Source organism: Petromyzon marinus, chromosome 30 (genome assembly GCF_048934315.1).
Source record: "Petromyzon marinus isolate PM22_M1 ecotype Great Lakes invasive population chromosome 30, UKy_Petmar_22M1.pri1.0, whole genome shotgun sequence".
Lineage (NCBI taxonomy): Eukaryota > Metazoa > Chordata > Hyperoartia > Petromyzontiformes > Petromyzontidae > Petromyzon > Petromyzon marinus.
Window position 1 is genome coordinate 1,250,982 of NC_133696.1, and position 24,873 is coordinate 1,275,854.

The 24,873-nt window shown below is 45.2% G+C and overlaps 1 protein-coding gene across 19 annotated transcripts in view; it reads right to left on the reverse strand.

Annotated features, from left to right (window-relative positions):
* The window catches only part of LOC116947431 (calcium-dependent secretion activator 1), a 428,622-nt gene that overhangs the window by 66,424 nt on the left and 337,325 nt on the right, over positions 1–24,873 (reverse strand). For 8 of the 19 annotated variants that reach the window (XM_032963139.2, XM_076070599.1, XM_032963146.2 and 5 more), the window contains 5 exons: positions 24,667–24,730; positions 24,075–24,198; positions 19,457–19,525; positions 14,985–15,002; positions 9,626–9,732 (listed from right to left, as the gene is read on the reverse strand). In XM_032963139.2, the coding sequence (XP_032819030.1) occupies positions 9,626–9,732; positions 14,985–15,002; positions 19,457–19,525; positions 24,075–24,198; positions 24,667–24,730 (382 nt within the window). The remainder of the gene's footprint in view (positions 1–9,625; positions 9,733–14,984; positions 15,003–19,456; positions 19,526–24,074; positions 24,199–24,666; positions 24,731–24,873) is intronic. The other 11 variants (XM_032963159.2, XM_076070602.1, XM_032963157.2 and 8 more) reach the window with 3 other exon arrangements.

The window sequence follows — 24,873 nt, forward strand, 5'->3', positions numbered from 1 at the left end:
AGAACACTGACTTAGAGAGACACAATAAAGAACACTGACTTAGTGACACAATGAAGAACACTGACTTAGTGACACAATGAAGAACACTGACTTAGTGACACAATAAAGAACACTGACTTAGTGACACAATGAAGAACACTGACTTAGAGTGAAACAATGAAGAACACTGACTTAGTGACACAATGAAGAACACTGACTTAGTGATACAATGAAGAACACTGACTTAGAGTGACACAATGAAGAACGCTGACTTAGAGTGACACAATGAAGAACGCGGACTTAGTGACACAATGAAGAACACTGACTTAGAGTGACACAATGAAGAACACTGACTTAGTGACACAATGAAGAACGCTGACTTAGAGTGACACAATGAAGAACACTGACTTAGAGTGACACAATGAAGAACACTGACTTAGAGTGACACAATGAAGAACACTGACTTAGTGACACAATAAAGAACACTGACTAAGAGTGACACAACGAAGAACACTGACTTAGAGTGACACAATGAAGAACACTGACTTAGAGTGACACAATGAAGAACACTGACTTAGTGACACAATGAAGAACACTGACTTAGTGACACAATGAAGAACACTGACTTAGTGACACAATGAAGAACACTGACTTAGAGTGACACAATGAAGAACACTGGCTTAGAGTGGCACAATGAAGAACACTGACTTAGAGTGACACAATGAAGAACACTGACTTAGTGACACAATGAAGAACACTGATTTAGAGTGACACAATGAAGAACACTGACTTAGAGTGACACAATGAAGAACACTGACTTAGTGACACAATGAAGAACACTGACTTAGAGTGACACAATGAAGAACGCTGACTTAGAGTGACACAATGAAGAACACTGACTTAGAGTGACACAATGAAGAACACTGACTTAGAGTGACACAATGAAGAACACTGACTTAGTGACACAATGAAGAACACTGACTTAGAGTGACACAATGAAGAACACTGACTTAGTGACACAATGAACAACACTGACTTAGAGTGACACAATGAAGAACGCTGACTTAGAGTGACACAATGAAGAACACTGACTTAGAGTGACACAATGAAGAACACTGACTTAGTGACACAATGAAGAACACTGACTTAGTGACACAATAAAGAACACTGACTAAGAGTGACACAATGAAGAACACTGACTTAGAGTGACACAATGAAGAACACTGACTTAGAGTGACACAATGAAGAACGCTGACTTAGAGTGACACAATGAAGAACACTGACTTAGAGTGACACAATGAAGAACACTGACTTAGTGACACAATGAAGAACACTGACTTAGTGACACAATGAAGAACACTGACTTAGTGACACAATGAAGAACACTGACTTAGAGTGACACAATGAAGAACAATGACTTAGAGTGACACAATGAAGAACACTGACTTAGAGTGACACAATGAAGAACACTGACTTAGTGACACAATGAAGAACCCTGATTTAGAGTGACACAATGAAGAACACTGACTTAGAGTGACACAATGAAGAACACTGACTTAGTGACACAATGAAGAACACTGACTTAGAGTGACACAATGAAGAACACTGACTTAGTGACACAATGAAGAACACTGACTTAGAGTGGCACAATGAAGAACACTGACTTAGAGTGACACAATGAAGAACACTGACTTAGAGTGACACAATGAAGAACGCTGACTTAGAGTGACACAATGAAGAACACTGACTTAGAGTGACACAATGAAGAACACTGACTTAGTGACACAATGAAGAACACTGACTTAGTGACACAATGAAGAACACTGACTTAGTGACACAATGAAGAACACTGACTTAGAGTGACACAATGAAGAACACTGACTTAGAGTGACGCAATGAAGAACACTGACTTAGTGACACAATGAAGAACCCTGATTTAGAGTGACACAATGAAGAACACTGACTTAGAGTGACACAATGAAGAACACTGACTTAGTGACACAATGAAGAACACTGACTTAGAGTGACACAATGAAGAACACTAACTTAGTGACACAATGAAGAACACTGACTTAGAGTGGCACAATGAAGAACACTGACTTAGAGTGACACAATGAAGAACACTGACTTACTGACACAATGAAGAACACTGACTTAATGACACAATGAAGAACACTGACTTAGAGTGACACAATGAAGAACACTGACTTAGTGACACAATGAAGAACACTGACTTAGAGTGACACAATGAAGAACACTGACTTAGAGTGACACAATGAAGAACACTGACTTAGAGTGACACAATGAAGAACACTGACTTATTGACACAATGAAGAACCCTGATTTAGAGTGACACAATGAAGAACACTGACTTAGAGTGACACAATGAAGAACACTGACTTAGTGACACAATGAAGAACACTGACTTAGAGTGACACAATGAAGAACACTGACTTAGTGACACAATGAAGAACACTGACTTAGAGTGGCACAATGAAGAACACTGACTTAGAGTGACACAATGAAGAACACTGACTTAGAGTGACACAATGAAGAACGCTGACTTAGAGTGACACAATGAAGAACACTGACTTAGAGTGACACAATGAAGAACACTGACTTAGTGACACAATGAAGAACACTGACTTAGTGACACAATGAAGAACACTGACTTAGTGACACAATGAAGAACACTGACTTAGAGTGACACAATGAAGAACACTGACTTAGAGTGACGCAATGAAGAACACTGACTTAGTGACACAATGAAGAACCCTGATTTAGAGTGACACAATGAAGAACACTGACTTAGAGTGACACAATGAAGAACACTGACTTAGTGACACAATGAAGAACACTGACTTAGAGTGACACAATAAAGAACACTAACTTAGTGACACAATGAAGAACACTGACTTAGAGTGGCACAATGAAGAACACTGACTTAGAGTGACACAATGAAGAACACTGACTTACTGACACAATGAAGAACACTGACTTAATGACACAATGAAGAACACTGACTTAGAGTGACACAATGAAGAACACTGACTTAGAGTGACACAATGAAGAACACTGACTTAGAGTGACGCAATGAAGAACACTGACTTAGTGACACAATGAAGAACACTGACTTAGAGTGCCACAATGAAGAACACTGACTTAGTGACACAATGAAGAACACCGACTTAGAGTGACACAATGAAGAACACTGACTTAGTGACACAATGAAGAACACTGACTTAGTGACACAATGAAGAACCCTGATTTAGAGTGGCACAATGAAGAACACTGACTTAGAGTGACACAATGAAGAACACTGACTTAGTGACACAATGAAGAACACTGACTTAGAGTGACACAATGAAGAACACTGACTTAGTGACACAATGAAGAACACTGACTTAGAGTGGCACAATGAAGAACACTGACTTAGAGTGACACAATGAAGAACACTGACTTAGAGTGACACAATGAAGAACGCTGACTTAGAGTGACACAATGAAGAACACTGACTTAGAGTGACACAATGAAGAACACTGACTTAGTGACACAATGAAGAACACTGACTTAGTGACACAATGAAGAACACTGACTTAGTGACACAATGAAGAACACTGACTTAGAGTGACACAATGAAGAACACTGACTTAGAGTGACGCAATGAAGAACACTGACTTAGTGACACAATGAAGAACCCTGATTTAGAGTGACACAATGAAGAACACTGACTTAGAGTGACACAATGAAGAACACTAACTTAGTGACACAATGAAGAACACTGACTTAGAGTGGCACAATGAAGAACACTGACTTAGAGTAACACAATGAAGAACACTGACTTACTGACACAATGAAGAACACTGACTTAATGACACAATGAAGAACACTGACTTAGAGTGACACAATGAAGAACACTGACTTAGTGACACAATGAAGAACACTGACTTAGTGACACAATAAAGAACACTGACTAAGAGTGACACAATGAAGGACACTGACTTAGAGTGACACAATGAAGAACACTGACTTAGAGTGACACAATGAAGAACGCTGACTTAGAGTGACACAATGAAGAACACTGACTTAGAGTGACACAATGAAGAACACTGACTTAGTGACACAATGAAGAACACTGACTTAGTGACACAATGAAGAACACTGACTTAGTGACACAATGAAGAACACTGACTTAGAGTGACACAATGAAGAACAATGACTTAGAGTGACACAATGAAGAACACTGACTTAGAGTGACACAATGAAGAACACTGACTTAGAGTGACACAATGAAGAACACTGACTTAGTGACACAATGAAGAACACTGACTTAGTGACACAATAAAGAACACTGACTAAGAGTGACACAATGAAGAACACTGACTTAGAGTGACACAATGAAGAACACTGACTTAGAGTGACACAATGAAGAACGCTGACTTAGAGTGACACAATGAAGAACACTGACTTAGAGTGACACAATGAAGAACACTGACTTAGTGACACAATGAAGAACACTGACTTAGTGACACAATGAAGAACACTGACTTAGTGACACAATGAAGAACACTGACTTAGAGTGACACAATGAAGAACAATGACTTAGAGTGACACAATGAAGAACACTGACTTAGAGTGACACAATGAAGAACACTGACTTAGTGACACAATGAAGAACCCTGATTTAGAGTGACACAATGAAGAACACTGACTTAGAGTGACACAATGAAGAACACTGACTTAGTGACACAATGAAGAACACTGACTTAGAGTGACACAATGAAGAACACTGACTTAGTGACACAATGAAGAACACTGACTTAGAGTGGCACAATGAAGAACACTGACTTAGAGTGACACAATGAAGAACACTGACTTAGAGTGACACAATGAAGAACGCTGACTTAGAGTGACACAATGAAGAACACTGACTTAGAGTGACACAATGAAGAACACTGACTTAGTGACACAATGAAGAACACTGACTTAGTGACACAATGAAGAACACTGACTTAGTGACACAATGAAGAACACTGACTTAGAGTGACACAATGAAGAACACTGACTTAGAGTGACGCAATGAAGAACACTGACTTAGTGACACAATGAAGAACCCTGATTTAGAGTGACACAATGAAGAACACTGACTTAGAGTGACACAATGAAGAACACTGACTTAGTGACACAATGAAGAACACTGACTTAGAGTGACACAATGAAGAACACTAACTTAGTGACACAATGAAGAACACTGACTTAGAGTGGCACAATGAAGAACACTGACTTAGAGTGACACAATGAAGAACACTGACTTACTGACACAATGAAGAACACTGACTTAATGACACAATGAAGAACACTGACTTAGAGTGACACAATGAAGAACACTGACTTAGTGACACAATGAAGAACACTGACTTAGAGTGACACAATGAAGAACACTGACTTAGAGTGACACAATGAAGAACACTGACTTAGAGTGACACAATGAAGAACACTGACTTATTGACACAATGAAGAACCCTGATTTAGAGTGACACAATGAAGAACACTGACTTAGAGTGACACAATGAAGAACACTGACTTAGTGACACAATGAAGAACACTGACTTAGAGTGACACAATGAAGAACACTGACTTAGTGACACAATGAAGAACACTGACTTAGAGTGGCACAATGAAGAACACTGACTTAGAGTGACACAATGAAGAACACTGACTTAGAGTGACACAATGAAGAACGCTGACTTAGAGTGACACAATGAAGAACACTGACTTAGAGTGACACAATGAAGAACACTGACTTAGTGACACAATGAAGAACACTGACTTAGTGACACAATGAAGAACACTGACTTAGTGACACAATGAAGAACACTGACTTAGAGTGACACAATGAAGAACACTGACTTAGAGTGACGCAATGAAGAACACTGACTTAGTGACACAATGAAGAACCCTGATTTAGAGTGACACAATGAAGAACACTGACTTAGAGTGACACAATGAAGAACACTGACTTAGTGACACAATGAAGAACACTGACTTAGAGTGACACAATAAAGAACACTAACTTAGTGACACAATGAAGAACACTGACTTAGAGTGGCACAATGAAGAACACTGACTTAGAGTGACACAATGAAGAACACTGACTTACTGACACAATGAAGAACACTGACTTAATGACACAATGAAGAACACTGACTTAGAGTGACACAATGAAGAACACTGACTTAGAGTGACACAATGAAGAACACTGACTTAGAGTGACGCAATGAAGAACACTGACTTAGTGACACAATGAAGAACACTGACTTAGAGTGCCACAATGAAGAACACTGACTTAGTGACACAATGAAGAACACCGACTTAGAGTGACACAATGAAGAACACTGACTTAGTGACACAATGAAGAACACTGACTTAGTGACACAATGAAGAACCCTGATTTAGAGTGGCACAATGAAGAACACTGACTTAGAGTGACACAATGAAGAACACTGACTTAGTGACACAATGAAGAACACTGACTTAGAGTGACACAATGAAGAACACTGACTTAGTGACACAATGAAGAACACTGACTTAGAGTGGCACAATGAAGAACACTGACTTAGAGTGACACAATGAAGAACACTGACTTAGAGTGACACAATGAAGAACGCTGACTTAGAGTGACACAATGAAGAACACTGACTTAGAGTGACACAATGAAGAACACTGACTTAGTGACACAATGAAGAACACTGACTTAGTGACACAATGAAGAACACTGACTTAGTGACACAATGAAGAACACTGACTTAGAGTGACACAATGAAGAACACTGACTTAGAGTGACGCAATGAAGAACACTGACTTAGTGACACAATGAAGAACCCTGATTTAGAGTGACACAATGAAGAACACTGACTTAGAGTGACACAATGAAGAACACTAACTTAGTGACACAATGAAGAACACTGACTTAGAGTGGCACAATGAAGAACACTGACTTAGAGTAACACAATGAAGAACACTGACTTACTGACACAATGAAGAACACTGACTTAATGACACAATGAAGAACACTGACTTAGAGTGACACAATGAAGAACACTGACTTAGAGTGACACAATGAAGAACACTGACTTAGAGTGACGCAATGAAGAACACTGACTTAGTGACACAATGAAGAACACTAAATTAGTGACACAATGAAGAACACTGAATTAGTGACACAATGAAGAACACTGACTTAGAGTGACACAATAAAGAGCACTGACTTAGTGTGACACAATGAAGAACACTGACTTAGTGACACAATGAAGAACACTGACTTAGAGTGCCACAATGAAGAACACTGACTTAGAGTGACACAATGAAGAACACTGACTTAGTGGCACAATGAAGAACACTGATTTAGTGACACAATAAAGAACACTGACTTAAAGTGACACAATGAAGAACACTGACTTAGAGTGACACAATGAAGAACACTGACTTAGTGACACAATGAAGAACACTGACTTAGTGACACAATGAAGAACACTGACTTAGTGACACAATGAAGAACACTGACTTAGAGTGACACAATGAAGAACACTGACTTAGAGTGACACAATGAAGAACACTGACTTAGAGTGACACAATGAAGAACACTGACTTAGTGACACAATGAAGAACCCTGATTTAGAGTGACACAATGAAGAACACTGACTTAGAGTGACACAATGAAGAACACTGACTTAGAGTGACACAATGAAGAACGCTGACTTAGAGTGACACAATGAAGAACACTGACTTAGAGTGACACAATGAAGAACACTGACTTAGTGACACAATGAAGAACACTGACTTAGTGACACAATGAAGAACACTGACTTAGTGACACAATGAAGAACACTGACTTAGAGTGACACAATGAAGAACACTGACTTAGAGTGACGCAATGAAGAACACTGACTTAGTGACACAATGAAGAACACTGACTTAGTGACACAATGAAGAACACTGACTTAGTGACACAATGAAGAACACTGACTTAGAGTGACACAATGAAGAACACTGACTTAGAGTGACGCAATGAAGAACACTGACTTAGAGTGACACAATGAAGAACACTGACTTAGTGACACAATGAAGAACCCTGATTTAGAGTGACACTATGAAGAACACTGACTTAGAGTGACACAATGAAGAACACTGACTTAGTGACACAATGAAGAACACTGACTTAGAGTGACACAATGAAGAACACTAACTTAGTGACACAATGAAGAACACTGACTTAGAGTGGCACAATGAAGAACACTGACTTAGAGTGACACAATGAAGAACACTGACTTACTGACACAATGAAGAACACTGACTTAATGACACAATGAAGAACACTGACTTAGAGTGACACAATGAAGAACACTGACTTAGAGTGACACAATGAAGAACACTGACTTAGAGTGATGCAATGAAGAACACTGACTTAGTGACACAATGAAGAACACGAAATTAGTGACACAATGAAGAACACTGAATTAGTGACACAATGAAGAACACTGACTTAGAGTGACACAATAAAGAACACTGACTTAGTGTGACACAATGAAGAACACTGACTTAGTGACACAATGAAGAACACTGACTTAGAGTGACACAATGAAGAACACTGACTTAGTGACACAATGAAGAACACTGACTTAGAGTGACACAATGAAGAACACTGACTTAGAGTGACGCAATGAAGAACACTGACTTAGAGTGACACAATGAAGAACACTGACTTAGTGACACAATGAAGAACCCTGATTTAGAGTGACACTATGAAGAACACTGACTTAGAGTGACACAATGAAGAACACTGACTTAGTGACACAATGAAGAACACTGACTTAGAGTGACACAATGAAGAACACTAACTTAGTGACACAATGAAGAACACTGACTTAGAGTGGCACAATGAAGAACACTGACTTAGAGTGACACAATGAAGAACACTGACTTACTGACACAATGAAGAACACTGACTTAATGACACAATGAAGAACACTGACTTAGAGTGACACAATGAAGAACACTGACTTAGAGTGACACAATGAAGAACACTGACTTAGAGGGATGCAATGAAGAACACTGACTTAGTGACACAATGAAGAACACTAAATTAGTGACACAATGAAGAACACTGAATTAGTGACACAATGAAGAACACTGACTTAGAGTGACACAATAAAGAACACTGACTTAGTGTGACACAATGAAGAACACTGACTTAGTGACACAATGAAGAACACTGACTTAGAGTGACACAATGAAGAACACTGACTTAGTGACACAATGAAGAACACTGAGTTAGAGTGACACAATGAAGAACACTGACTTAGTGACACAATGAAGAACACTGAGTTAAAGTGACACAATAAAGAACACTGACTTAGCGCGAGTCCGAGCTCACTGGGGGGATCTACTGCCTAATTTTAGCCTGGTCTGTGCGGGCCGGCGATCAGAAACATTTTTCTGCTCCCCGCACACCCCACCCCGTGCACCCCTCGCTCTGGCTGCAGCTTACTCATCAAATGCCACTTTGTGGTCTCCCATGCAGCAGATCTAGAAAATGTGAATAGGGAACTGAAGGGCTGGCGGGAGGCGAGCACGAGGAGAGCGTCACCTCAGCATGGTGCTCCTCGTTCTGCTGCAGGACGTCAATCACCAACTCGGCGAGGTGAATGACATCCTCCAGTTTCTTCGCAGGAGTCACGAGTTGCCCTATGTTTTCTGCGTGTTGTTGTTGTTGTTGTCGATGTTGCAGATGTTGTTGTTTGTTGTCGAGTAGGGGAGAGGGCAGAGGTACAACGGTTAGTAAGGAATACAAACTGCGAAACGTAAGCAGAAATGTCATCGTTGCTCCTTCGCAAGCGAGAAATCTATTCCCCCATGAACACAACGAGCCGGCAACTGCACGCGATCTCCGCATTAGGTGGGCGAAAGGTAATGGGGGAACGAACGAACAATAAACACGTTTGCGGGAACAATTCATGCAAGATAAAGAGGCGACTCCTCCGGTCATGCTTGGGATTTTTCAAGACGCGTGCAAAATGAAGAATTGCGCTGAGTTTCGAGAGAAGAAAGCCCATCGAAGCGTTCGGCAGGTAAAGCCCCCCGCTTCGCGACGCATTTCTCAAACGCTGTCAGCGATCGGACGCCGTTTCGCCACGCGTTCGTTAGTGCACACCGCGGGTATTGTAATTATTCTTTCACGCGTGTTCGGCAGATCGCGATAAACCTCTTTGCTTCACGAGCGTCTCCTCGAGGTGTTTTGTGGCTCCCCGTGCTTACGCCATCGCAGAAAAAAACACGCGACGTGAAATTGTGAAAAAAACGTAAAGCGAATGAACGCGACGTTCATTCCGATGGAAGGACAGACAGCACACACTGGGGAAGATGTTTGTTGATATTGTGATGGGACAGCAAGAGATGGGGGGCACCACGAGAAGACGGGGGGTAGCGGGGGGGGTTCAGAGACAACCGGCGAGGAGGGCTCAGCGGCAGAACAATCCGGAGGTTGAGAAGCCACCGCTTTGCAGGGAAGCCAACAGCGGTTTGAATGTGGAATTTTCACCACTGGCTCAGGGCTGCAAGTAAGCAGGTCGAGCACAGATGCCTCGATGCTCATTTGAGCGGGGACATCATCGACGCGCTCTTTTGCTTTTCGGGAGACAAAGGCAACTAAAGGAGAGCCTGCAGCCTGAAACTGATCTAAGCCCTCACAGGCAACGACTACGATCATTCCTCGGCAATTCCTCGCAGTCGGGGACGAGGATTTACCGTCGTCCACCGACGTCTTATCTGTGGCTCCGAAGGCGGCTGACGAGGCCGAGTGAGCATTACGCAAGTCAAGGCCGCATGCGCCATGTGAAATCTCAACTCCGTGGCCTGGAGGTTTCGGTTTGAGAAATTAGTGTGGAGTATAGTTCTGAGCTGTTACAGCAATGCACGTGCGTTCACGTGCTCAACCGAGCGTAGTAGTACTCAGCATCGTCTTTACATAACACACAGTAGGCGAATCCCCCGGCGCGGGATCCCCGCTTGGGCCCTCCGCGTCGAGGGCATTCCGCGCCTCTCGGGCGCTGGCCGCGAGCGACCTGCGGGGCAGCTCCAGCTGGTGAGGTGGAGGCGCCCGCAGGCGTCCGCGGGGAAGGCTCGAGAGGGGGAATGCCCAGACGCGCGGTCCGACCTCGGATGAGCCGCGCTTGGGCCGCGCGCGGCTTGGGAAACGCCCGTTGACAAATATGACATGCGTCTCAGCTGTACGCTCGTAAAATTCCGTACATCGTGATAGTTGTTAACAGGTCTCTACTCGGTGTTTAAAAATTTCAATAATATTGATTGTAAATTTTCTCACTGGTAACATCTACCCTGCAATGCTATTAAGTTATTAAGCCTCAAGAGGCTTAGAGCCCCACCGGCCATTCCTGTATATTTATTACGCAATTAGCCTAGGGCTCTAAAGTCACTATTACTCAGCAGGGGCATGCTTTACAGGAGAAGGGATGGGCAGAATCTAAAAGAAGCATTCCTTCTAAGCTCAGGCAATTAAATACGGACTCATTACGCTTATTAGCCAGGGCCACACAGACACGCTGCCTGCTTAAGAACAAAGCTGGGATGAACAGCATTGGCTTTCAAAGTTAAAATACAACTAAATAATCAGCCAGTTGTTAGGCACGGCAAACAATTAATTTAACAACTTGAACGATATGTACGTCCGCGAGAAATTTGTAAACCAAACTCATCGATTCATCAAATGTGTTTTTGCTCGTTTGTTTGCACATCTGGTGTCGTCGCTTCCGCGTGCTGCCGAAGACAACGATCACCACCACGATCACCACCACTCTGCGCCCCCCTCGATTACATCCAAAGGAGGGATCGGGGGGGGGGGGGAAGCCTGACTCTGCCATGAAGCCGATCGGAACCCCTCTCAAGTCAGGCACCGTGTCCTTGATCAGTGCCGGGTCGGTAGGTAAAGAGTGGGGGCAGTGGAGACGTGGGGCACAAAAGCCCAGGGGTGGTGGGAACAAGGCGTTGGACGAGCAGGGGAAGGGATTTGTACGCGGTTTATAATTTTTTATGAGCAGGTCAGTTTCGTTTTTTCTTTTAAAAATGTTTTCACGAGCGGGGCCCAGCCCCCACCAGCCTCTGGCTTTGATGCTTCGCTCAAACCAAAGCTGACATTCGGCGCCAATGTCAATATCGATGGCTGTTGAGAAGTGCGTTAGGATTCTGATTTGAGTATTATCATTATTATTATGATTGTTACGATTAACTTTACTCTGGATCCACCCAGCCTGGTTCTCGTGTCAGCGTGGCCTCACTGTGGAGGAGAGTATCGTGATAGGTGCTCAGTACTTTGCATGTTTTTGGGCAGAGGAATCTTCTGGATGGAGGCTCTATTCTGTCTGTAGGGGTGCGTGGGGGCTTTGTGAGCAGCGCGTCGGCGGGCCACTGCACGTGGCGGTGCACAGAAAGGGGTTAGACACACAGAGACACACAGAGACACACAGAGACACACACAGACACACAGAGACACACAGAGACACACAAACACACAAAGACACACAGAAACACACAGAGACACACACAGACACACACAGACACAGAGACACACGCGCACGCATGTGTAACGAATATGTGTGGGCATGCACACATGCGCAGAGTGAAACAACAGAAAACAGCCAGATGAAAATGTAGAATAAACATCTAAATAATGCAATGTTCGATGAACTCATAAAACCAACCATGGAACGTAAACAAGGACATGAAATTATTTGAAATCGATGGTTAAAACTGGCTATAGCACGAAAGAAATATCTTACTTGGGCGAAGCACAATCGACAAGACAGCAAGATAGCGTGAAGACAGCGACGTTTTACCGGACGATAAATGTAAAGTGTACGATACCCAATAAATAAAAGAGACCAATTGTTAAACACTTAACTTGTATTTCAACGTATACATTCAGGAGTTCATCTCCTGACCGGTAATGACCACACAAGGCTTGTCATTCTACAACTGGGATGCATTACTAGGGTGCATGCAGTTACGTGGTGCACAGGACCTCACGTCCCATCACGTGACCTCGACGGTTGAAAATATCACAAAACATAAACCCACGGGCTGGTATGCTCCATTCCATACATTAAAAAACCATTACCAGCCGGGGGGCTGCTTGTACTGCAACAGCCTAACGCGTGAAAGCGTCAATATTGCAAGCGGTTCATAAAGGACTGGGTAAGCACTTCATGCGCGGAATGGCTCTACATTAATAAATCGTGAGAGACCCCTACGATCGGCAAGTGAGGCAGCAACTGTGAGGCCCCCAGTGTTTTGAGCGCGCTCGTGATAGCGGTGCCATCGATGCAAAAGCCATGGAGCGCGTGTTGGTGCAGCACTGCTGTGTCGATTGCGAGAGAGCCGGTGGCATCTTGCGTGCGGGGATGAGTTGTGCTGTGGATAGGGGCGGTAGCAGTGGTCTTTTGTCCATTTTCACGTCCATCGATTCAAGTAAACACAGGATTATGGCACTGTGCCAGTCGACGCATGGACACGCACTTTAAACGTAGATTGTTCAATTTGTCGCGCTAACAAGGCCTTGGAACGTTAGAATTTGGAACATTTTAAAAAGTTAACACAGATAATGCCGATGAGACGTTAGAAAGACCATTGATGCAAGTTTATGAGACAAACCGCTTAATTTATATTACTTTCACTGCCGCTTAATTAGAAGCACGTGTGTAGCTCTGCTAACATCTGCTCAGTCACAAATACCAGAGGCCAGTGATACGTCTCAAAAAAACTCAAATTCGTGAAATTATTACAGGATGGACATCTACAGAAACTGTTGTGCCAATGTCTGCAGAAAAAACATTATGTCAGGATGAATTTATGCAAGTTATGTTATGATAACGAAGCCTCGCTTCGGCTCAGCACCAATTTGCAGGACAGTCCCGCACTGAGATGTTTGGCCAAATTCCTTTCAAGGGCGTTTGGTTGCGTGTGGGGCGGAGAGGGGAGCACCCGGAGATAAGTCACCACGTGTGTGAGAGGGACATCACTCAACGGCCTTGCACGGATGGATTAGCAAAACATCGAATGATGTACCGCCACATCCTGGTCACTTTGCAGCCTCAGCCAAACACACAGCTGGAGCAGTATCGCCAATCAGTCCCCCGATCCAAGTACTGAAGAAGCTCAGCCTGTTCATCGTCCGCGATACGGCGACATCGAGGAGTCACGGCTATTTGGTCGGAGGCATAGCGCACCTTGGTAGCGCTGTGTCTTATCGGCCAAGTGGCTCCCCCTGCCACGGGAATGAGGATTTTCCACTGCCGTCGCTGCACCGTTAAAGTACGCAGCTGCCGCCCGACCCGGCTTTGAGCAGCGAGACACGTGGACGTCGAGTCGACGATCGTGGAAACTTTGCAAGAGCTGTGTATAAACTTTCGATAATTTGCTGTTTGTCTGTTGCTTGTGTTGTGGCCGAAACGTCGTGATTTTTGTTATTTTATTTTTTACCTACGTGACTTTACCGAATAGAACCAAAGAGTTGTGGTGGGTTGTTAAATGTGGGTACTCCATCCGCTCTTCGACAGCACACCTGGGCCGGTGTGGAACCGTCGACCAAATACCCTCTGCGGGCGAGGCTCTCTCCGGAGCGCCCCCCTAGTGGAGGCCCCTCCGCCAGCAGTGAGCGTGAGCGAGACATTTCAGGGGCTGTGTCTCTCACCTACGTAACACCGAACGAGGAAAAACAATTGGCGGCGTACATTCGCCCGGCCGAAACGTTTAAGCGTTTGTCCCAAAAACTTCGCCCGATAGCCGGCACTACGTATGGGGGGGGGGGGGGGGGGTCTGTGGATGACAGCGGCATGTGCCCAATCGGCGAGTTTCCCGTGCGGGTGACCGGCTGAGCGCGCTCGTTTCAATCGCGAAAACATCGCAGGCGTTTAAGCGCCTGAGATGCCGTTCACCTGAATCCTTCGGAGTGGCTTTTTTTTGGTTTGGGTTTTTTTTGTCATTTTGTTGAATTAATTATGGAGGAGGAAGAGGAGGAAGAAAAGGAGGAGGAGGAGGAGGCAGAGAAGGAAAGGAAAGCGATACACACAAAGACGGTGTTAATTCACGGCACGGCACACTCCAAAGAAGAACAAAAACAAAACATCATCAGAAAAATGTAATCCACGCGTAAGAAGAAGCCCCCGTTAGTTAGGAGTTGGCTGTGCCCATGCATTGCGAGAGACACAGAAAGCACAACAACAACAACAACGTTAGCGGCACAAAGTCACGGCACAAACACCATCGCCGTGACACCAAGGAAGCACGCATGCGCATGGTCAATCCGGTACGCAACCACGCACGGTATCGGCGCAGCACGAACGACACCACGGAAATAAAGGCAGCTTTTGGGACAGGGGAGAAATCACATTTCAATGTTCATGGCTTCCTTTTGGAGTTTCTGTGCTTTGTTTTGTTTGGGTTTTTTTGCCCTTTTAAGAGTTGCAAACGGCACCGGGACGACTGCTTGGATCTGAAATGGCTCGTTAAACGCTTAGCGCACGGAATGGGAGGATGTGGGCGGCAAACTCTGCAACAAACAGACAAGACAGACAGGCCCACGCACGCACAAACACACAAGGACACGAAAGCACAGAGTGGCTTCCCTTTCTCAACAGATCATCACAGCGACAACAACAACAAAAAGAAGAGAACGGGAAACAAAAGAAGATAAAGCGAGAAAGAAGGAGATCGCGACAAACACGGCTGACCTGCTCCGTCAGGAACTGGAGCAAAAGATTCAAACGCATGGACGACCGACAAAGTAAAAATGCATTCATGTTCCAACGCAGCGGACAAAGTGTCGCGACGATGTTTCGTCCCCAGTGACGACAAACTGTGGACAGGACAGGACGAAAAAAAAATGCGGACAAAGACACAGAGTTCGGGGGTCAGTGGGAACAGGATGCAGTCGCCGGCAAAGCTACGGCAGCGATGGCGCCACTTAGGTAGGCGAGCGGATAATTGTGGAGACGGGGAAGCGATGCCTTCGGAGCGCAACCGACACCGGGCGACGGTCGATGACGACACTACTGCTCGACTGCCACCGACGACGTTTGCCGAACGGGCAAACCGGCCGAGTATAAGCAGCGTAGATGAGAAACACCTGCGGCTTACACTGCGTGCACTCGCGCACCCCCCGTATCTAAGCAACATTTATAATTGCCTACATAGAACAGCGAAATATCGACATTGTTGCGTCTCACCATGGCGGAACCACAATTCACGTCGCTGGAACAATGTCGTGTACATCACGTGTCAGCTGAAATACCAGCGACTTTTTGCAGAACATTAAGCAAAATTTGGCCGTATGCATCCATTTACAAATGCGCGAAAATAATGCTCCGGTGTATTTTTGTGGTGGATTGAAAGCGATTTCGGGGCAATATCCCAGCAGATTAGCACCCTTTTGGTTGGTGAAGCATTCCACGCTTTCACACGTCGACAATCCGAGTGTAAATCTTCCCGATGTCACTTTCAGAATTACCGTCACGAGGGCTTCGCGAGTGTGGCCACAAAGACTTGGTTTGCTTTGCTGCGGCGAATAAAACCATTATCTTCTCCCGTGAAAACCTTGCCGAGATTACAGACGTGCATCGGATGACGGCTTTATTATCGCTTTTTCACGTGTTATTCACGATGATTACTCATCGGCCATGGTCACTCCGCTGCTGGATGAAGGCCTTCCAATCTGTCGCACTCTCTCGCTATGCTACGATACAAGTGTAAATATTAACACTTCTAAAAGTATAAATTTTTTTAAATGTGCAACTCTTCACTGCTGTAATGAGTGGAAAACAATTTATTTATCCATAAAAAGTCACCAAATTAGAAGGCTCTTTTTCATTCAAATCCTGCAAAGAGGATATATGGCAATTTCCATGGAAGGAAACTTGAATTAGTAGCAGGAGAAACCCCGAGATTACATAAGAGGATATCAAATGACCAACATAGTGTGCGATGTTTATACAACAGCCTCGGTGGCGAGATGTTAACTACCTTGCCAGGTATGCAGGTGGTCGTGGGTTCGATCCCGACCCTTGCGCCTGCTGCTGTATATCCGGAGTTTACATGTTCTACTTTGGGTCGCGTAGATTTTCCTCCGGGTCCTCCAGTTTTTTCCCCCCACATTTAGAATCAACATCATGCGTTTTAGAGTATTTGGCTGCTATGAATTTCGACGTGATAAGCCACTTCGTTGAGCTATCATTTGTGGCCAAGTCGCTTCTGAAAAAGAGGTATATAGCTCAGTGGGCCTTACCTGGTAAAATAAAGAGTGTAGTTTTAGTTTAGTTATCTAGCAGTGGATTCACAATGAGCTGATGAATTTTGATTTAAAGCTTTCGTGACTGCAGGGATTCATATTCTTGGTTCTTTCGGAAAAGTCACGTAGAAGGGAAACAATAAAATAATAAAAATAAATGCTAATGTTTTATATTTTTATTATTTTATTGTTTCCCTTCTACGTGACTTTACCGAAAGAACCAAGAAAATGAGCTGATGGTTTACCTGAGTTAGTATGTAGTTAAGTATTGCCTGAGGAGTGGTGCTATGTCTTTTCTTGTGCACCAAACACATTCCAATAGCTGAGATCGCTCAGCAGGGATGCTGCCTCGCTTGCTCGTCCCCTCTCTTGCTTGCTCGTCAGCTACTTATTTTGACTTTGACTGTGACATTTCACTCACGCACTCACCTGTGGATGCCACGGGTGCCTGCCATGTCGGACGTAAGCGCAACCATTAACGATTGGCAGACTAAAAATCGTTGGCTTATGACAATGTGCACACGTGGATTCCGCTACTCCTGTTCTGACCGATGCACACACGGTCTGTTCATTGTCTAATGGCCACTCGCCTAAAATATTTACAACTGTGAACCCAGCAGGTAGCACGCGCAACACGCAAAAGCTCAAGCACGCACAAACGCACACACGCGCAGACACCAGAGTAAGCGACATCGGTGCACTCGCCCAATATGCAGCATGCACAATCGACCAGTGGGAAGGCGTTCCGAAATATCAAGTGCGCACGCAACCTGCAAGGAACGTAGTCTCTCTAGACCCATGCACAAAAAAAATGGAGAGAGACGGAGGTCGACCGGGTTGGTTGGAGAGAGAAGGCGGCAAGGGGACCCGGTGCAGGATTTTAACTTGGTGAGGGCAGAAAGCAAGGTCTGGGGACAGGCGCGGAAGGGAAAGTAACGGGAGAAGTGGGAGGGTAGGTTCCGCGCTGATCGTGACTCTCGCTGCCGTCGCAGACACTCAAAGGGGAAAGGCGAGGGAGCTGGTAGAGGTGGGAGGTGGTGGAGACAATTCTATTTAGAGGGAAGTTGTGGAAAATAAAAATGGCTGCTTAGGAAGATGTATTCAGTTAACCCAGAAATCCAGCCTTGGCCTGTTACAGCTGAATTAGGCCTCTCGGTCAAAACTGTTACATTTGTATTGCCAACTTGAAAACCCTTTACTGAACCTGCTCTCCTGATGAAGCTTGTTAAGTTCGTTGAAGCATATTGTCATTCTGTACAGTGCTATAGGAAGGACTAAAATGTTTAGTTTTTTTTTTTAATCAAGCATCCAAATCAACTATTCTTTTTTAAACAATTGCCAAAATGTCAGGTGAATTTTTACATCCAACAAATTCTCGTTATTGGGTATTACAACTTTTATATAAAAAATTCTAATAAAATATCTTGAGTCTTGAATTTAAGTTTTGGGAACAACTGACCAATTAGAATGTTTTTTTATGGATGCAGAGCAAGATTTTGAGTCACAAGTAGCAACAACAAAAAAGCGAATCTTTAGCATTTGTCATTACAACTATGTAATTATACGCTGAGAAAGATATCTAAAAATGACTCTATATGCATCAACACCTTGCCTACGTGTAATAAAAAATCGAGAATGAACGTACGACGGGATTACTGTTATTTTAATGCGATTCCCGATTAGGATGAATCACCCGTGAACGCACCGCTCCTGGAGGAAACGTCGTGCGTTTGTTTTTTAGCATTTCCGGATCGCGACTGCCGGAGATTTTAGCGCCGGATTATCACCTGCAGATTGACTCCGTGGAAGTTGTTAACCCCAGCGAGGTGTGTAGCCTGCTCCAAATCCTCGCCCACCCGTCACCACCGTCGCCATCAACTCCGCCTCTTGCTTTACAGGCGCCCCTTTTGGCTGCCCCCCTTGATATGCGGTGCACGCGGCGACAACAACAACAACAAAAAAATCCCGCGCTACTCTCCGCTACCTGCCCAATGCCCCCGGCTCGCATTTAACCCAAGCACGGAAAATAAGGAAGGAACTCAAAGGTCAAACCGAAACGCCTGACGGAGGCCCGCACTGCGTTTGTTTGCAGACACTGAGAGGGAAGAGTATGTTAGTACTCACGAATGGTTAAATTCACCACTTGGGAGGCCAAGCAGAAGACTGGGTGTTCATACATTTCCCTCTTTTTCCCTACAAAAAAAGGAGGATTACAACAAAGGGCGGCATGCAAGAAAGCTCAGGTCAAAGGTTACAAGCCGAGAAGGGGGGGGGGCGGCGGAAACAAGGTGAGGGCAGGGAGGGGAACATTCGAGGGTCACACGGGCATGGTTCAGTGCAGCGTGAGGGTCAAGGGGTCAAGGTTGAAAGGTCAGGAGGGGGTTAAAATTCAAGGTTCAGTGGGGACGGGCATAAAAGTCAAGTTTTTTTTGGGGAGGGGTGAGGGAGGTGAGGGGGGTCAGGTTTCCAAAAACTGGGTTTCAGGGATCATTGGAGGAACGCGCTTGAATTTCTGCAGCCGATGTTGATGACCGGACCATGAGACGGTAAAAAGAACGAACGGAAACACAATCGCTGGCGGTGGGTGGGTAGGGTGGGTGAATGTACGAAGAGAAAAGAACCGGTGCCGTGTACCGTGAGGCACTTCACAACCAAACGGGGAGAGAGAGGCGGTGACAGCCAAGCGGGGGACGCACTGCCTCGGAAACCAAAGCGGAATATTGGCAAATGTGAACGCGTAGAAGGTTCACACGTGTTTCGCCCTTACACAAAACCCCGTGTGGCCGCTCGCAAATAGCCGGCTCAGCTGGTACGAGCATCTCGGCTGAGCAAAATACACACGCTGTCTGTGCGAGCGTACGCATGTCTACACGTGCATGTGAGCATACATGCGTGTGTGCGCACGTGAAACGTTCATGTTTAGGTTATTTATAGAGGACGGGACAAATATATCCTTAAATTTCATGGGCAAATACTGCTGTGTATATGTGTATGCATATATATATAGATGCGCACATATGTGAAAAATAAATTTAAGTGGAACAAAGTGGCTTGGTTAAGATAATACTTTACGAGGTATTTAATTATACACAACCCAAAAAATAAAAAAAATAAACTTTGTGTAAGCTCTGCATGAACATGACTGTGGTTTCTGAGTGGCAATGGATGGCACGCTACACACCTTTACTCACTATAATCCAGTCCAAATACGATTTTATACGTGTCTAAGTCACGTTGTCCCAACAGGGGCGAGATGTTAACTACCTCGCCTGGTATACAGGAGGTCGTCATTTCGATCCCGACCCTGACGATGCCTGCTGCTGTATATTTGGAGTTTGCATGTTCTCTCTATGGGCACATTTAGAATCAACAGCACGTGCGTTTAGAGTATTTGGCTGCTGCTATAAATTTCCACGTGATAATGAGCCACTTCGTTGAGCTATCATTTGTGGCCAGGTCGGGCCTTACCTGGTAAAATAAAAAGTTGACAGTTTTTTTTTATAGTTTTACATGCTGACAAACAAAGGTGATAATGATGGTAACTCTAACTTCGTAGTCCCACTAACCTGGTGACCTAACGCAAGGAGGCCGTACGAATCCAGGAGGAAACCCTTCCCCGTGAGACAGAGTCCAAGGCCTGACCGGCAGCGCAATCGGAAAAAGCCGACGGGGCAGTGGCCGTCGAACGCGTTCCAGTACAGCGACAATGTGAATGCATTTTTACTTTGAGCACAAATAAAAAACGTAAGGTTAAATATACACACACATGTATAAAAAAAAGATACACTATATAAAAAAAGGCTAATAAGAGAAGACGAAAAAAAAACTCCACAATTGCTTCAAATTAAACTGGAGCCCTGAGTGGCGAATGAAAGACAAAATGAGCATCGGGTCACAATGTCGTGTTCGCCATTGTGATCGTCATCAGTGTCAGCATCGGAAATCTGCACTCGCGACTCACTCTTCAGCGTTACACCCCCCCCCCCCCCCCGAAGCCATCGGTCATGTGGCCGTGTCAAAGTCAAACTCTGGGGGGCAGGGGTGGCGGTGGCAGCGGGGGGCAACGATTTGGCTCACATAGTCTAGATTCACGCGACTCTTGAGGTCGGATCAGATTCATTCAAATCGACGGCTTACATCGCTCTCCCATTTGGTTTTCAGTTCCAAGCGCGTGTCTGATTGGACGTGGCGCCCGACAACACCACACGTGCCGGGGGAAGGGGGGATCGGGGGGGGGGGGCGAAACGTCGGACGTCGTACGGAACAACACGCGGGACAACCCAACCTCGCACAGGAAAGCTTCACGGCATGGCTGCGAAGACCTGTGCCGTCACGGTGCACAGCACGCGCCACAGAGCTGGCGATCGGAATGTGAGAAGCGGCACCTGGATTCTTTTTGTTTGTTATGTCCCTGCTGCTTACAGCGGGTGCGTGCGCCGACCACGACATATCTGTTATTGGATAAGCAGCCGTTTTGAAAGCGACGCACTGCGACTTCATGCACCGGCCTTTTGCATCTCGATCAATGCAAGTTGGTCGCGTGAACCTAGGGAATGTGAGCGCGGGCAACTTCCGTAATCTGCCATCACGCGAGGGCTCTGCCTGGAAAGGAGAGCTGGGAGACGAGGTTAAGCAAACTTACGTAACAACAACAAACTTACATAACAACAACAAACTTACATAACAACAACAAACTTACATAACAACAACAAACTTACATAACAACAACAACAAACATCAGCAGCAGCCGTTGTCGCCGCTGAGCGGCCGTGACATAACCGCAGCGCTCGTGCGAGGCTGGGTGAACCTCGTGGAACGTCACAAGTGAATATATACGCGAATGGGGGAAAAAACACGCGCACACACACGCACGCACACGCCGCAATGATCCACCGGTAGACAGTGAGAGCGAGTGATGTTAGCGAGTGCTGACTCAGGCCGACACTTCGAGATTTGGCGACAGCAGCACCGCCGTTTCCCGGCAACCTGCATCGCCCGAGCGTCGGTGTTGACACATTGCACCAGCTACTCATTTAAGGCCGAGTCGACTTAAAAGGAGGCCGATGTCCCGCTTCGCGTTTACAATATGCGTATAAAATACCACTCGTGCGGATGCACAGGAATTGAGCCCCAGGTCACCAGAATGGCATTGGAGTATTGCTCATCACTACACCTGCTCACATACCTTTGGATTCCACATTAAAATTAATAAGATAGAAATGTATCCAAGAAACATACCCGTCCTGTATATTGCTTAGCTTATGCGAAAGTTGTTTTAGCCGTAAGCTACTTATAAACTGGTACGTTAAACTAAAGGGCCGATGTTAACCTTAACGAAATATTTTAATTGAGCCTGACTCAAAGCCACGGAAATTAATTGAAAATATGATACACTGACAAAACGCGTCATGTAACTTGGTAACTGAAACGTGCTTTATAAACATCAGGGAAATGCCTCACCCCTCTCCTTGACCCGAGTTTACCAGCTGTGCACGTCTGTTAGATGAACACCGCATGCACACATGTTGCCTGTTTACTCTTCGGGTCTTTCGGTAAAGTCACGTAGATAGAAAAATAGTGAAATAATAATATACGTGTAAACGCTGTACAGAAGTAATCGGACCTTAAAGCCCGTGTGAATGCATCAAGAGAAAAAAAAGGTGTACAAACACAAGGATTGTAAAGGCGTACAAGACATAATAATTTTAACAAAAGCAAAACTGAAAAGTAACACAATAAGCGGGACATCTTAAATCTTAAATAAACGTAACAGGCAGTGCAAACGCAAGCGCGGCCCATCTCAAATCATCGTCGCTCACACAGCGATTATTGCTACTTTGTTTATTCGTGTGAAGGGGTTAAAGGAAATGTTTGTGAATAATTCTCCATCTGTGGCACAGCTGGTGTTTACAGTCTGAAGACACTTTGCGATTTCTGCTTACATGCCTTTGGGCAAGATCAACAAATCAGAATTCACACCGTTCCAAGGAAATGGCGAAAAGATTAAAGTCCCCACTCTGTAGACTCTCTCTCTCTCCGTATCTCTGGCAACACACGCGCAGTGCTTTCAGGTATATGTGTGCCAGGTGTTGTCATCAAACTGGCTCAGATATTCCAGATTTGATTTGATGAGATTTTTTTTTTACGAACAGCGCCGTTAGGTTCAAACCCATGCGCCTGCCGTTGCATATGAACAGTGTGCCACGCATCTCCCCGAGATGTTTCCCCAGGCCGAGTATTGCACCCAACAAGCACACACGTTGCATTTGCTGGTATCAATTTTTACGCCAAAAAAACGACACGCACACACGCATATGCCGGGATCTTCATTAATTGTATGACATCAAATGACGTAACCTAACAGACATTCGCGAGACAATCAGCAGGCCACGTGAAAGGTTCCGTGATTATTCACAACGGTCATTTTAGACATTCGTCACTGATGCAGACGTGTTAGCAACACGACACACTGCAGCAGCAGCAGGAGCAGCAGCAACGTTTTCCAAAAAATGAATCGCCCGCACACACCACACATGACCAACAACGTTCAGATGCAGTCATCTTCCAGCGGCAGCAAACTCTGGAAACATTGCAACCAGATGACAACCTTGAAGAAAACCAGGAGGCCAGTGGACAACAAATCCAGAACAACAACAAAATATTTAGCACAAACATTTGTGGGGAAGAGGACTGAGCTGCGTGGAGGTGGCACCTGGAAAGGTGAAGGAGGATCAGGCCTTACCTTCGATCTTGGCGTACTCGGAGAGGCGGGTGTAGTTGATGAGCGCTGCCTTTTCCAGACACACCTGGATTACAGCTCTGACCTCCTCGGCCGGCACGGGCGTCACGATGTCCTTCATGAGCACCTGCAGGGCATTACGCGCGTCATCGTCAACAGCGCGAGCACGCACGATCAACCCGCTGCTGGATGAGGGTGCCAGTTCCTCGAACTGTCGCCGCCTCTCACGGTTCCTGCGCTGGATTGATCCACGCGCGAACGAGTCGACTTCGTCGCTTCATCTGCTCGGTGGACGAACCCCTCTCGGGCGGGTTCCATTCCGCCGTTATTCCTGTGAGTGGCGGCCATGATCATATTTACTTACCAGGAAAGTCTCAAGACTCTGATTCAAGAGGGTCACGCGCTTGGAACGTTTGGCCAATCCTACGGATGTTTGGCGTGCGGGAGGAAGCTGGAGTGCTTGGTGAAAACCAATGCATACGAGGGGGGGTGGGGGGGAGGGAACACTCAAAGCTCCGCACAGATATATTCAAGAATCCTGTGCTGTATCGCCATCTGCTGGCCGCCTTGCTAGGGCTGCGAGTTTGGACTTTACCCGCTCGAGAAGAGAAAGCGTGGCCTTGAGTGCCCCCTCTGGTCGTCCAAATGGGAAGCAATACCTGCACGACACAAAACGCAAATAGTGGACAGAGCATCAATCACGTCGTCGTTATGGTTTAGAATTAACATCACGCGTTTAACAGTATTTGGCTGCTATACATTTGTACGTGATAAGCCACTTCGCTGAGCTATTATTTGTGGC